Here is a 15,919-nt window from a genome sequence, read left to right on the forward strand (position 1 = left end):
ATGAGGAGCAAGCCAGTAAGCAGCACTTTCCATGGCCTCTGAATCGGCTCCAGGTTCCTGCCCTGCATGAGTTCCTGCCCTCATGGCTTTGGACGAACTGTCCTATGGAGCTGTGAGTGAAATAAACCCTTTCCTCGCCAAGTTGCTTAATCATGGTGCTTCAACACAGCAACAGTGACCCTAAGACACCAGCATTGGGGTTACAGATACTCTCAGCTGCACTTGGCTTTTATAACAGTGCTGCGATCCGAACTCAGGCCTCATCTTGCTCAGCAAGCACTTTACCCACTGAGCCATCTCTCCAGCTTCTCTGTGGATTTTGAGCCAGTCTCCTGTTTATAGCCTTGGTTGGCCTGAACTAGCCACATAGATCATACTGGCCTGATCTCTGTGGCAATCCTCCTGTGCTGGTGTTATAAGTACACGCTACTATACCTGGCTTTTGACACAGGATTTCAATGTGTATTAGCTCTAAAATGGGCCTTAAATTCATTATGTAGCCCAAGCTGACCTCCAATTTGTGGCAAACCTGTCTCAGGCTCCTGAGTGCTGGCATTACAGTACAGAGATGCTTAACATTCCCTGCCTATCCCCCACACTCTCTCCCTCCTTCCCTTCTCCCCCATCTCTTTCTTTCTTTCTTTCTTTCTTTCTTTCTTTCTTTCTTTCTTTCTTTCTTTCTTTCTTTCTTCCTTTCTTTCTTTCTATGCTTTTGTTCTTTCTGAAAGCTAGAGGCCAAATTACTTACTCACTCTGACCATGATCCTTCAGACTCTTGTCTCAGAACTTCTAGTCAATGCAGAGAGTTAAGTAGGTGTGTGTGTATGTATGTAAATGTAGGCATATTTGTTCGAGTAGGCCAAAAGGGGGCAAGGCATGTTGCCAAACATCTTTAGAACAGCAACAAACTTTTTAAAGCATTGATGAAAATAAGCTAAACTTTGGGGAAACAACAAATGCAGAGGACCACTTCTCTGTCAAGTAAATTGGGAAGGGAACCGCACACAAAACAAAACGTGACTAATTCTTCAGCAGTGAGTTCACCTCAAGCATTTCATGAATGTCACATGACCCACCCACTTTTCCTCCCGCACCTCGGAAGATTACCGTATCAGCAGCAATAATACCCTGTTGTTCAAGTGCCAGATTTGTATCTCCACAGCCACAGCATTCCCGAATGTAGAATACTGCACTGTTCCCTTGGTCGTGGATCCTCTGATTGGGTTCAATGTTGTTCCCTTCGCCTCCTCTCTTAATCTCCCTCCACCCCCTTCCTCTCTTCAGTCGGTACTTCTGCCTCCTCTCCTTCCTCCTCTCTTTCCTGGTTTGCACAATGTACAAATTCATTGTATACCATGCTACATTTTAACGACTTAACACTCAGTACAGACTGTCCGCTCTCGATAGGCCAGAGAAAGAGAAATCACGAGCAGCCATTTCTGGATAGCCTCTGGAAACCCAAATTCGTGATGTCTGGTAACACGGTTCAGAAGGTAGGCTGGTAAAGGGCTCACCTGTAGAGCACCAGTCTTGCTCTCCAAAGCCACGGGCTTGATGCCCAGCAACATAAAATACAACATAGGAAAAACACATTGTGGAGCATGGTGGCACATGCCTGAAATCCCAGCACTCAGGAGACAGGGAAAACAAGTTCAGTACTTGCTAGGACTACACAGTGAGGCAGCCTGTCTCAAAAACAAACAAACAAACAAACAAAAAACAGAACAAAAACCTACATACAGAAACTCACATTATGAAGACATTAACACGATGAATTTCATAGCCATCTTTCTCTTTTTTTTATTTGTTTTCTTTGAGACAGGATGGCCTCTAATTCCATAGGTAGCTAATGCTGTCCTTGAACTCTTGATCCTCTTGCTTCTGCCTCCTGAATACTGGATTATAGGCCTGCACTACCACACTGGTTTGTGCAGTGCTGGAGTTGTAAGGATTGAACTCAGGGTTTTGTACATGTAAAGCAAGCACTCTATCAACTAAGACACACATACACACACACACATCTCTTTGGTATGCCTTTTTTTTAAAAGACTGATATTTCTAGATTGTATTCATGCCAAATTTGCATCAAAAAAATTTATTTTCAATGAAAGTTAGGAAAAGGCAGAGCAAATTTTCAGTCACATACTTAATGGGAAGACTCTTTTTTGAGGCAGGGTCTCATGTAGCTCAGACTAGGCTCACACTGGCTACATTGCTGAGGATGACTTTGAAATCCTGATTCTCTAGCCTGTACCTCTCAAGTGCTAGGATTAAAAGCATGCATAGCCACACCCACATTCACAACCCATTGGAGAGCCTCCTTTCCTGTACTATGTGCTCCAGCAGATATGTGAGCCTCAGAGTGATATCATCCTGGCTGCAAGAGAACCACCAAAGGCAAGAGAGGGACAGGAGGAAAGGGAGGGAGAAGGGAATGGAGAGCAGGCAGACCAGGGAAGGGTGAGCACCTTTCTGTGCAAGGAAGGCATCACTGGGAAGGCTCTGAAGCTGCGGTCAGGCTTAACGCATCCCAAGCCAACAGTGCCAGTGGGTGTCCAGTAGTAGACTATGCAAATGTGGTGTACAGAAGGAATGAAGGAAGGAGAAATGCATGTCCCCCTCCCAAGGAATTGCATGTGTTTCATTTGAAAAGACACTGTAGAAAACGATTAACCTGGACTTGGTGGCATCTGCCTGGGATCCCGAACTTGAGAGGTGGCAGCAGGAGAGTCTGATGGAAGCAGTTCCTTAATGGAGGCTCCCCCTTCCTTGACACAAGCTGAAGGCACATGCCTCTGTTTTCCTCTCGTCTGTTATCACTTTCGCTTCCTTCCTTCCCTTCTTGTTTATTACTTTTTTAAAGACGGGTCCTGTGTATCCCAGGGTGGCCCCTTACTCTGAAGATTGCGACACCTGTTTTGGATGTGGCCGTGGTCTTAAACTCAGTGCTTCACACACTAGAGAAGCACTTACCAACTGAGCTTCAGCAAGAGAGAGTCGATGCTTTAGTTTTAGTTCTTGTCTGTTTATGTTTTAACAAAAGCAGAGATGGAAAGCTACCCCACACAAAGTGTATGTGTGTCTCTGTGTGGATGTGTAGAAGTCAGAGAATAATTTGCAGCAGCCAGTCAGTTCTCTCCCTCCACCATGTGGGTTTCCAGGGATCAAGGTCAGATCATCAGGCTTGGCAACAAATGCCTTTACCCACTGAGCCACCTCTCAGTCTCTAATCATTAGAAAGGACAACACTAGGTGTCCCTTTCATCACTAGAAATGCCAGCTGGGATGATCTGGCTGGGCCTGACCACAGTAGGGCCAGCCTGACAGACCTGTTTCGATGTCAAAATCTGAGTATGAGGCACCATTGTGGGAAAAATGGATCTTCTCTAGTTCTCCTAAATCTTCATACAGCTCTGACAAAGACCATTCAACCTTCCTGTTTTAACCTCAGAGTTGCCGGGTGAAAGAGAGGCTGCCCACTTACATTCTATTTGACTGAAAATCAAAGAATTTAAAAAAAAAAAAAAAATCTTATGGGGACTGGAGAGATGTCTCACTGGTTAAGAGCTCTGCTGCTCTTCCAGAAGACCGAGGGTTCAATTCCCAGGCCCCCACACAGTGGGTCCCAACCATCTTTAACTCCAGTTCCAAGGGTTCTGGCACCCTCTTCTGACCTCTGTGGGCACTGCATGCAGATGGGGGGCAGACAGAAATGCATCCAAAACACCCATACACATAAAATAAAAATTTTAAAGCTGGAAAAATTAACCAGTATGTCTTATTATGCCAGGAATGGTGGTAAACACCTATTACACCAGCATTTGGGAGGCAAAGGCCAGAGGAATGCCTCAAATGTGAGGCCTGCCTGTTCTACATATTAAGTTCTAGTCTCTATTGGAAAAGAAGGGAGAGAGGGCTACAGGGATGGATGCACGATTATGAGGATGTGAGTTCAGACCCCCAGTACCTATGTAAAAAGCTGTGCTCCCACACCTGTCATCTCAGTGCCAAGGAGGCGGAGATAGGTGGATCACTTCAGAGAGCTCACTAGCCAGATAGCCCTGTGACCCTGGGTCACAAATGTAGGTCAATATGAAGAAGGACATTTGAGGTTCATCTCTGACTTCTACACAAATGCACATACACATGCATGTGCACACACATATGCATATGACACACCCACACAAATGTCTACACACCCACACACCCACACACACACACACACAAACACCACAACTAAAATACAAATCTAACTATATATCCTAGATATTTACTACTAATTTCTGGAATGCCACCTCGGTCGAATTTCAAAGAGGGTACTTTGGAAGTCTTTGTAAAGTACGAGCTCAAGGCTTTTCAGAAGTAATAGATAAAAATCACAATCTTTGGTCAGTTCCCAAAGCCCAGGAGAAGCTGACAATAACCATTAACAAAATGGACTACTGATTTAAGAGACACCCAGGGGTTCTCTTTATAACTTGACTGAAATGCTCAGTAACAGACCTTTTAGCTTATTATTCACAGTACCGTGCAGACATCACCAAAATCAGTTCAGACCGTTTTCACCACTGCAAAAAGAAACCAGAATTCCTCTCCTTCTCTGGCATTCCTCAGTCCCAGCATTTGGCAACTAACGGACTTGTCTCTTTAGTTGTGCAATTCTGGACATTTCCTTACAAAATGGATCACTGCCCACTTGTTTCCCAGAGCAGCTGCCGGGCTTTACCGTGGGCCGGTGCGGGGAGAAGGAAAAGCATTCCCAGAAGAGGGCCTGTTTCCAGTTCTCCACCTCCAGCTCGGCCTCGGCAGGGCCTCGAACTGTCTCCCTTCTCTGCAACGTCCCACCCTACGGCAACCAAAACATTATTAAGACTAAGCGTTGTAGGAAACAGTTCCGTCTTGGTCCAGGTCCGCCTCCAGGGCGCTCCTAAACCACAGGAAAACATACAAGCCAGCAGAGGCTATCTGGACGTCGTAGTTCCCTTTCCAGTTAGCCTCTCGGAGACTATGAGAAGTAAAACTACAACTCCCAGAATTCCGCCGGGCTATGGCGGCCGAAGAGGCCAATTGGCCTGCAGAGCCCCGCCCCACTTGGGTTGGGCGGCCAGCCAGCACCTCTGTAAATACGCCGGGGGCCTGTCATGGGGCGGGTGAAGGAGGCGGTGGCCGAGTGGGGCGGCGCCTGGGGCAGCCTCCAGGGTCCGCTCTGCCACTCCTGAACTGGTCCGGGTCCCCGTGACCGTGGCTTCAGGGAAGCCAACTGTTAGGCGAAGGAGGAGGCACTCAGAGCCATATCCCCTTCTTCCCCGGGGCGGGGGCCGGGCCTGGCCGGCTGAGGCGGGGGAGGGCCGGGAGGGCGCCAGGCCGAGCCGGCCTGTCTGCGGAGATGGATGACAGCAAGGTAAGTCCTGAGCTGGCCGCCGCGGCCGCCTGCTTGTCGCCGCACGTAGTCCCGCCGCCCAGTCTCAGTTGAGAAGTCCACGCGAGCACTCACGAAACACCTGCCATAGATACCAGTGTGCCTCGGGCCCTTGGCACCCCGCCGGGACATTGGGGCGCACCGGGCTGCAGTTTTCTAGCAAAGGCCTTCTTCTCCCTTGCAACATTTTCACTCCCGGGGTCACTGTGTTTGCTAGGGGTTCCGAGGAGTGCAAGCCCTGACCTGCAGGTCGAAATAAGTGAAGAAACTACCATGCTTTTTTCTTTTGCTCTGTCTTGCCCCTCCCAGCGTTTTCCAGGTGGGAGAGATTAATTAGTGCATCCTGAACTCGACATAATCACCCTTGGTGGTTTTCCCTCCTTCCCTCAGCCTCGCTCACTCAATGCCCCATTCATATAATCAGTTCACGCCCCACTCCCCAGCCCGAGCGTTTTCCTGTGGTTGGTTGGAACGGTGCTTAGCTCCTGTTGCTATCTGACCAGAGCCTGTAATCTAACCTCTAGAAATCTTAAGAAAAACAGTATTTTCTTTCCCGTTTTAATCCAATTTAGTGCCCCACCTCCAGCTATGTTTTCATCTCTAGCGCACTTTTTAATGACTATAAAATAGCGCTCATTATGGGATAACTAATAGATTTGTGGTTCTGTCGTCTTGTATTACTCGAGCTTCACATTTCATGAAGATAGGAGTGGTCAGAGAGTTCCTGATTAATGTTTTATGATGTCTGGAAGTTGGGCCTTTTAAGGATTCAAACTTAACAATTTGTCTGTTTTTGTAGAGCCAGGTCTTATGTAGTCCAGGCTAGCCTCAAACTCTCTCAATAGCAGAGGATGATCTTCAGCTGATCCTCCTGCCTCTTCTACCTGCCAAGGGCTGGGATGTTCAATGGGAACCTCATGCCTGGCATACATTTTGTCAATATTTAAAGCTTTCTTCCCTATGCTTTTCGAAGTCTAATTCCTCATAATCTGTTATATTCCTTGGGAGTGCTTTTCCTCTAGGACCCTTTATAGATATAAAACAACAAAATTCTGTTGCTCTTAAGTTTTCTTGTTTCAACTATCCTCAGGTGTGGGGGGGGTCCAGTTTATCTTGGCTGGTTGTTTTATTCTTTATTAACACTTCCCTTTTATGTGGAAGGTGGCTCTGAGAAGAGTGATTGAAGGGAGAGCCCAGCGCTGTAACCTGCCTCCCGGACACACCTAGGAGAAGCCCTCCTCTTACAGGAAGTGGTATTTTCAAAATAGAAAGGGAGAGTTCTGAAAGTTTTCCAGAAAATATTTTTCCAGTCTTTGCTACCTTGATCTTTCACTGTTGATTCTGAAATGAAGGCTGTAAACTATATCCATTATCTTTCCCAGAAAATAATCTCGAGGATGCTGAAAAAAAAAAATGTAGCATTCACCTTTCCCAACTGGCGACTTTCACGGGATGTAACTTCCAATTTTATTTATTTATTTTTTTACAGACCTTTGAAGTATTTAACAGCCTTCCTAAGGTCCAATAATTTCAAACAAAAGTACATATGATTTTTGAATTACTTTATTTACCAAAAAAAAAAAAATCACATGCAGTAATGTTTGTTTTCAAGGGGAGTGTTTGTTTTTAGAAAAAGAGTCTTTTGTAGCCCAGGTAGCCCAGGTTGGCCTCCCAGTTTTCTGTGAATCGAAGGACAACCTTGAACTACTTACTAATCCTCCTCCCTCCGTCTCTCAAGTGCTGGGACCGTAGACTTGTGCTACCAAACCTGGGTGTATGTGGTGCTGGGGATTGAACCTACGGCTATGTGCATGTTAGGCAAGCACTCTGCCAACTAAGTTATATCCCCAACTCCATAGAGGTTCTTTTTGAAACTAGCACATGATAATGGGGTTGGGGCAATTTTATTTAAATATAAAATTTTATTTAGTAGTATAACTTAAAAATGCTAGTAATAGTGATTGTTTGAAATGGTGGCATTAAGTTTGCCTGATGTACTCAGGCTTCATTAACTAATGTGCCCCAGGTGTGTTCACCAGCCAGTGCAGACATACTGTTGCATTTGGGGAAAAAAATAGACCATAAGCTAGAATCTAGCTGCTAGATTGAACACCTAGGAAGGAGGGCATGGGAAAGTACTGAACAATAGAATCAAATTCCTAGAGTCCTATTAGGTTTGTTAGGAAGGAAAAGCTAGCTAGATTGCTGAAGCTCTCTGATCATCTTCCTACTCTTAAATGAGGCCACTCCCTTCCTTGGAGGCTTGCTCAGACTGGGTTCAAGAAGGTACACCCTAGAGTGGTTAGTACTGACTCTCACACACAGTCAGTACTCAGCAAACACAACCTTATCATATTACCAAGCAGAGACACTGTGGGTTTTGACATCCTTGTTTTAGTCATTGCTAAGTGACATTTGTAGCCATGCTTATACTTACCTATACCCCAGACAGGACAAGAGTGGCATGATGGGACATAAGATGAACTTGAGCTCTGTCCTTGCATTGTTTGACAAAGGTCACTTTCTAAGGCTTCCTGTGCATCTTCCACTAGGAAGAAAGAAAATAGAGATACCCTGTTTTAAATCATAGAAGGTTCTTGTGTTTATTTTCAACTTTTATGTTTATTGAATGAATAAGTTGAAATATTCTAAATCAGATGTGTTCTTGCCTTCCTCTGAGGAATATTGCCTAGTCCAACAGTATAGGACAGCTTTGTTTGAAGGAGTGGGTCAGCTACTGGCCACAGTGTTAATATGGGCCACCGTTTCCTTCCTTCTCTGCCCTGTGCTACACACTACTGTGTAGACATGAGGTTTCTCACTCTCTGCTAACCTTTTGTACCCATCAAGGGTCGTCTCTGTCCTTAATAATAATTCTAAATAGGTGGTGGTAAGGAGATTTAACCTCAAAACAAAATCCTGACATTCTCCCCATGGCCCCTTAGCCATCCTCTGCCACATTGGAGCCTTCCTCCTAGAAGTGCCGTGTAAGCCAGCAATCTGCTCCTGTTCCTAGCCTCCTCCAGCAACACTTTCCATAGCACCAAGGTAGAAGAGCCAGAACATCTGAATACGTCTGGCAGTAGATGTCTGTGCACCTGTTTTTCTGTTCACGAACTTATACAGGAAATTTGTCCATGAACTTGGGTACCTCCATAGTTGAGTTAGAAACCAGACCCACGCATGGTGGCACATCCCTGAAACTCCAGCACTTTGGAGATAGAGGCAAGAATATCAGGAGTTCAGGGCCATCCTTAGCTATACCTGGAGGTCAAGACTAGCCAGGGAAACACAAGACCCTTCTCACTCCTCCTTGCCTCCCGCAAAAAAATAAAACAAAACAGAAACTAGGTGAAAACTTATTTAAGATGTTTTACTCTTTAAGGGCTTCAGAAAAGCTTGCTTGTTTGTTCATTAATTTATCAAGTACTTGTCTACCTACAATGTACCTGTGGTAGGCAGTAGAGATGGAAGTTAGTAAGCACTTGTAGCTATTTTAAAGGAGCTTTCATTACTGTGGGTGAGGCAGATAATTAGAAAGGTACTACAGCCAGGAGATGAAAAATGAGGGTGATGGTCAGGCATGGTGCTGCACACCCTTATCTCACAACCCAGGAAGACCAAAAGTTCAAGATTGCTGGCAGTCCAGGCATGGTAGCACAAGCCTTCAATCTCAGGCAAAGGTAGGAGGATTTACATGGTAAGTTCCAGGCCAGTCATGACTATGTAATGAGATCCTGTCTCAAGTAAAGAAGTTGAAAGTTATTGTCAGTTTGAGGCTGGCCTGGGAACACAGGAAACCCTGCCTCAAAAAAATAAATAAATAAATAAATAAAAAGAAAAAGAAAAAATACACATCCACACTCAGCAAGAGCAGTTTCAGCAGAGTAATGACAGGGTAGACAACAAACCATGTCCACTGTGGGAGAACTAGATGGCAGAGAAGTATATACTGTAAGTGTAGACCATTGAGCCCAGTCAGGCATTGCTAAGGTTCACACAGTGTTAACTGTGCAGTACTACTTAGCTCCAGGGCCAACAGCTGTGTGTGGCCCCAGGCTAGACCTGAGGTGGAAAGGGGATGTAAGAGTTAATGCTGGGTTTAGAGATGCCTGCGTTTTCTTCTTTCTCCTGATAGGAGAAGCTGGCAGAAAGGTTAGCAACAGGAAGACGTGGTTACACTCTCTTGCTTTCTGAAACTCTTGTTTTTTTTTTTTTTTTTTAAAAAAAAAAAAAAGCCCTAAACCACATGGTGAGGGAAGTCCCTCAGAGCCCCAGAGAGAGCCACTCTCCTGCCATTTCTTGAAGGTGGAGAAGGGCAGTGGCTGGGACACAGCTGTCTCTAACCAGCAGGTAGTACAGCTGTGCTGTGTGTTTCCAAGGGAAAGGTGAAGTGAGGCCCTTTCTAACTTGGTTGAGGTTGTGGTACCACTTCTTTTAACAATGGGATCTTTATTGAGTTCCCTTAAGGAGCATTTTAGTTAGATATGTGATTCTAGCACTTGGGAAGCTGAGGAAGAAGAAATGTTGTGAGTTCAAGGATATTCTGGGCTACATAGTGAATTTAGGTCAGCCTGGGCAATCTCAAAAAACAACCAACTAAAAACCACTAGAGCATTTGAATGTAAATAAATGCATAAAAGATGGCATAATAGAGTTTTACAGTATTTGGTCAAAGTGGATAATTAAGCATAAGAATAAATTTCTGCCTCTTCCTGTAAGTCACCTGAGGTGACCTGTGAAATAGTTCACTGTAGTCTTGACTCAGAAAATCATGCAAACCAAGAGGCTCAAATCTAGGGGCTAGAGAGAACTCAAGTGGTTAAGAGCACTGGCTACTCATTCAGAGCACCTGAGTTCAATTTCTAACACCCAAAGGGTGACTTAAAACCACCTGTAACTCCAGTTCCAGGGCATCCAGTGCCTCTCCTGGCCTCCAAGGGCATGAGGTACTCATGTGGTACACAGGCTCACATGTAGGCAAACATCCATACTCATAACAAATAATTCAAACAAAAAATTTTAAAGGTTCAAGTCTTCACATTTACTTTAAGATCACCTGTGAAACTGCCCAGACATCAAAGATGTGCATATCTGAAAAGCTACCAAGGGTCTCAAAGATGTCACTTTAAAGAAGTGGTATGTGCGTTTTGGTGGTGTAATAGTAGAGCTGGTGGTTGTGCCTAGGCCAAACACTAAGACTGGACACAGGGTCAGTGACCCAAGAAGAATGCTGAACTTTTTACTGCGCATGGTTAAAAGAACAGAGAGCAATGCTGAACTCAAGGGTTTAGATGTAGATTCTCTAGTCACTGAACAGAGCACCCAAGATGTGTCCTTAACCCGCGAATGAGCTCCCCTGTCCTGCCACACTGAGATGATCCTCACTGAAAATGAACAAGTTGTTCCAAAGTCAGAGGAGGAGGCTGCAAAGAAAACATATTCCAGAAGAAACACAGACACAAAAACTTGTGGCACAGGAACAAATTCAGCATAAAAATATGCAAATAAAAGGTTTTTGGTTTTTTTTTTAAATAAAGGATTGGATTTCCCCTTTTATCTGAAAAAGACAAGGATGGAAGTGTTCGTATGCAGGGGTGTGGTGTCATGAGACAGCATGGAGGGTTCCTCACTCAGGCTGAGTGGACGACAGTGCTTTCTCATGAATACCCTGGCTTAACCAAAAGACTGGAGGTTAAAAAAAATAAAATAAAACTCTTAAGAGTCTTTGGAATAAGGTTAGGGTTTCTTATTTTGAGACGCCCCAGAAGTTCCTACAAAACACATAACTACAATCACGTCCTGGCTTCTGCAGAAGTTAGAGCTGTTCCCTGAAGTCTGAGCTATCTGTAATATCCTCAGGCCTTGCAGACTACTTTCTTTCTGTTGGCTTGTTTATTTACCTATTTACTTATGTATTTACCTATTTACTTATTGATTTACTTTGTTTTGTTTTGAGACATGGTTTCTCTGAGTAACAGCCCTGGCTGTCCTTGAACTCCCTTTGTAGACAGAGCTGGCCTGGAACTCTTAGAGATCCACCTGCCTCTGGTCTTGGAGTGCTGGAATTAAAGGTGTGCACCACCACACAGGGCAATTCTTGGCTTTTTAATTCTCCTAATTAGAACACGTTGGGTTCTCCTGGCCATAACATTTGTTCTCGTAAGTTTCTGTGTCTATACATCCCATCAAGGGAATGAGGACTTTGTGCATGCTAAATAGATGCTGTGCTAAGCAGTATTCTTAGTCCATGGGCCTTTTTTTTCTTCCCTGTGTAGCTGAGGGTGACCTTAACTCCTACTCCTCCTGCCTCCACCTGAGTGCTGGGATGAGAGCCCACATGTGCACTGTACCAGCTTCCATGTGCTGTCCTGATTCTTCACTTCCACTCTTCATTTTCCTTTAAAAGTGACTGCATTAGTGTGGAAGGGGGTGTTCACATGCCACTGTACACTAACAGATATCAAAGGAAAACTTGTGGGGAGTTCTCTCCTTCCTCCATGTGGGCTCCAAGGATTGAAATCAGGCCCCTGACCTGGCAAACCACGTTGTCTGCCCCCACATTTTTGCTGTTGTTTTAATCACAGCTTTATTGAAAGATAATTCATGTATCATAAATTCACTCCACATACAAATTCCTTTTTAGTATGTTCTCAGTGTTACATGGCAATTGCTACTAATTCCATTGTATTTCATCTTCTGAACAAACTAACGCATTCATACAGTGAAGTGTTATTCAGTAACGAAGAGAAACATGAAGCTATGAAAGGTTCCAGGGAGTTGTCTAAGACTCCAGGAGCCTACATGTGAGTGACTAGGCAAGAGAGGTCAGTTGGAAAAGGCTGTGTGCTGGTACTTCTGTGGAACAGTCTGGAAAAGGCAGAGCTGTGGAAAGAGGAGATCAGTGGTCCCTGAGCTTCAGAGGGAGGAGTAGGTGGGACACAGAGGACAGTAAGGGCAGGGACAGTGTGACACTGCATTGTCAGGCCTTGTGCTTTTGTCAAAACAGAAGCATGGACTCCAGTATGGACAGCAGGCCAGCGTCAGCTCATCGCTGTGAACCAATGTCCCGTCCTATCCCACGAGGCTATGAATGCCATTACCAGCCTTTTAATTGGGTTGTCTTTTCATTATTGATTTTGGAGAGTTCTTCAATGTGCTGGCTACAAGTCCTTTACCTTAAATATGACATATGAATGTTTTCTACTCTACTGTGCATTGTCCTCTTACTTTGACAATGTCTTTAAAGCACCAACTTTTTAATTTTGATGAAGTTCAGTGAGTAATAATTTTGGCTGTTTTGTGTTTGCAGTATCACAGCTAAGAAAGTATTGCCCAGTGAAAAGTCACAAGAGTTTGATGATTTTAGTTATTATTATTATCCCTTTGTTTGTAGTTAAATTTTATTACATTGTTTATTTGGGGAGGTGTCTGTCTCTGTATGTGCATGCACAAAAATTAACTGTAAGGGCCAGCAAGATGGGTTAGAAGTGCAACACAATTCTTTTTCACGTGGCTACCCAGCTGTCCTAGAACTCTATTAATATGACTGTTCTTTCTCCTTTAACTGTTTTGTTGTCAGCTGGGTATGGTGGTGACGTGTTTTGTCTCAGCACTCAGGAGGCAGAAGTAGGTGGATCTTTGAGTTTGAGGCCAGCCTGGTCTTCATATCAAGTTCTAGACCAGCAAACATTACATAATGAGACTTTGTCTCAAAACAACAATTAATAATAATAAATTATTTGGATATTTTGGGGGTTAGGAAGCTAGAGATTAAGCCCAGGGCCTTACACTTTCAAAACATGTATCTGTGCTAAACTGGTGAGCTACACCCACCTGTACTTTCTGAAAATTAGTTGACCATGAATGTGAGTATTCTAGATTCCTAATTGTTTTTCATTGATATAGTTGAGTAAGACCAATTTCCAGAACTCTCCTGGTGAAAAGAAAGAAGCAGCTCCTACAGGTTGTCTTCTCACCTTTACACACATGCTATGGCACATGCACATCCACACATAAATAATAGATAAGTAAATGTGAATAAAAAGAAACACTTTCCTCTCAGGCACAGCAGCCATCTTCCAGGAACCGGCCAAAATGACAAACACAAAGGGATAGAGGATGGCACTCTCTATATGTTCACCAGACCTTTTAGGAAATGTGGAGTTGTTCCCTTGGCCATGTACATGTGAATCTACAAGAAGGGTAGTATTATAGACATCAAGGGAATGTGCACTGTTCAAAGGGGAAGACCCCATGAGTGTAAACAAGGCAAAACCAGAAGAGTCTATGATGTTACCCAACATGCCGTGGGCATCACTGTAAATAAGCAAGCTAAGGGCAAGATCTTTGTCAAGAGAATTAATGTGCAGATTGAGCACATCAAGCACTTTTAAGAGCTGAAATAGCTTCATGAAGTGGGTGAAGGAAAATGACCAGAAGAAAAAGAAAGCCAAAGAGAAGGGCACCTGGGTTCAGCTGAAGTGTCAACCTGCTCTACCTGGAGAAGCACACTTTGTGAGGACTAACGGGAAGGAGCCTGAGCTGCTGGAGCCCATTCCATATGAATTCATGGCCTAATGTACAAAAAGATATAAAGGACCTGGACTGTATTTAAAAAATGAAAAAGAAACAGAAGCTTTAGCACCCTGAAGAGAGCAGTGGGTATGGCAGTAATAGAGTTAGCTGCACATCAAATTGCTTGTTTGCCTATTTTTTAGATCTATTTATTTTATGTGTATGGGTGTTTGCCTGCATGTGTGTCTGTATACCATGTGCATGCAGTGCCTGTGGAGACCAGAAGAGGAGGCTGTATCCCCTGGAACTAGAGTGGCTCACATGTTATGAGCCGCCATGTAGGTTTTAGGAATCAAACCTGGGTCCTCTGCAGGAGCCACAGTGCTCATAACCATTGTGCTCTATCTTCAGCCCCAGAATTGCTTTATTTTCATTTCCAGATTTTCCTTGATAGTGAATAGACTTTGTATGTAGATCTTGTGTCCTGCAACCTTGCTGTACTCATTCATTTGCTCCAATAGTTTTTGTGTGGATTCTTTTGGATTTTCAACATACAAGATCATGTTATCTAAAGACAGACAATTTGGCTTTTTTATTCTTTATCTGAATTGCCTTCTGTTTCTTTTTCTTTCCTGTTGACTAAGAGTGGTGAGAGAAGACACGATCCTTGTCTCGTTTCTAATCTTTGGCAGAAAGCATTCAGTCTTTCCTCAACAACTATGATGCTGTGGGTGTTTTGTAGATGATCTTTATCAGACTGAGAAAGTTCCCCCTGTGTTGGCTCTATAGTTTTGTCATGTAAAGGCTTCAGACTTAAAAAAAGTTTTGAGTTGCTCACCAGTTCTGAGAGGAGCGTGAGGAGGCGGCAGCTGCTGGAGGATGCTGTTCTTTGGCCTAATTGCAATCAATTAGGGATTTCTTCTGAGACTTGAGTTAGATGTGGGAGTTCAGATAAGTGAGGCTGTTTGGCTGTGGTGAGCACTTCAAAAGAAGATAATGGATTTATCAGGAATGAAGAGGAAGAGCTTTCAAGGAGGCAAAGAAAATAAAAAGCCCAGCACTAGAGCTCTAACCAAACCCAAGGACTGCTCCCGTGACGGCCCTAAAGCTGGAGGGGCTAAAGGCATCAAGCAAAAAGGACTGGCAGGGACAAGACTGAAGAGGCGCAGCGTTTCAGGTGCAAACAGCAGCACCAGGTCCCTGTGCAGCTCAGCTTGGGCCTGAGCAGGGGCTCCAGGATGACCCACAGCCACTCTGTCTGGCTCCTTAGTGCCCGCACAAGACAGGCACTCCTGCCCTGAATCCAAATCAGCTGAAAGAGGACAAGGCAGAGTCCTTCTTAAAACCACCAGAGTGCACACTGGGAGACTCAACAGTAATATGACCAAGGCTCACACCATGAAGATGTATTCCACCTGTGGGAAAATCAAAATGATTGGTATGCTTATAGAAAGGATACATCCAGGGCCTGAGAGATGGCTCAGCAGTTAAGAGCACTGACTGCTCTTCCAGGGGACCCAGGTTCAATTCCCAGCATCCACATGGCAGCTCACAACTGTCTGTAACTCCTATTTAGAGGATCTGACACCTTCACACCAATGCACATAAAATACATTTTTAAAAAGGCTCCATCTTCATCTTTCCAAAAGCTACACATATGTAGAACTTGAGAATCCAGGTGAAGCTGAAGAGATGCAGAAACACACAGGTGGAGGACAGACTGTTGGCTAGGGGATCACTGCTACTGCTGTTTGCCTCCTTGGTCTCGGCCACCCTCATGGCTATTAAGCCCTACAGGAAAAGGCTGCCACTGCCTCCCATGTGGTGCAGATGACACCTTGGATGAAGAGGAGGTGCTGCTTCTGTAGGCTCAGATGCCCTTCGTGCCTCGTCTTGCTTTCCATGTCACCAGCATCACAGGAGCTGGTGTTTAAGTGGGGCTGCTGAAGCTCTCCTGTCACTTAGGGTCTGCTCAGCTCAGTT

General features: G+C 44.5%; 1 protein-coding gene and 1 pseudogene across 1 annotated transcript in view; both read left to right on the forward strand.

The window, feature by feature from the left end:
• The first annotated feature begins 5,086 nt into the window (after window positions 1-5,086).
• Crebl2 (cAMP responsive element binding protein like 2) overlaps window positions 5,087-15,919 on the forward strand; it is a 30,313-nt gene continuing 19,480 nt past the window's right edge. The window contains exon 1 of the mRNA XM_036182001.1: window positions 5,087-5,401. Within this exon, the coding sequence (XP_036037894.1) occupies window positions 5,387-5,401 (15 nt within the window). The 5' untranslated portion in view covers window positions 5,087-5,386. The remainder of the gene's footprint in view (window positions 5,402-15,919) is intronic.
• LOC118579475 lies at window positions 8,984-14,009 on the forward strand (annotated as a pseudogene).

This window comes from Onychomys torridus, chromosome 3 (assembly GCF_903995425.1).
Source record: "Onychomys torridus chromosome 3, mOncTor1.1, whole genome shotgun sequence".
Lineage (NCBI taxonomy): Eukaryota > Metazoa > Chordata > Mammalia > Rodentia > Cricetidae > Onychomys > Onychomys torridus.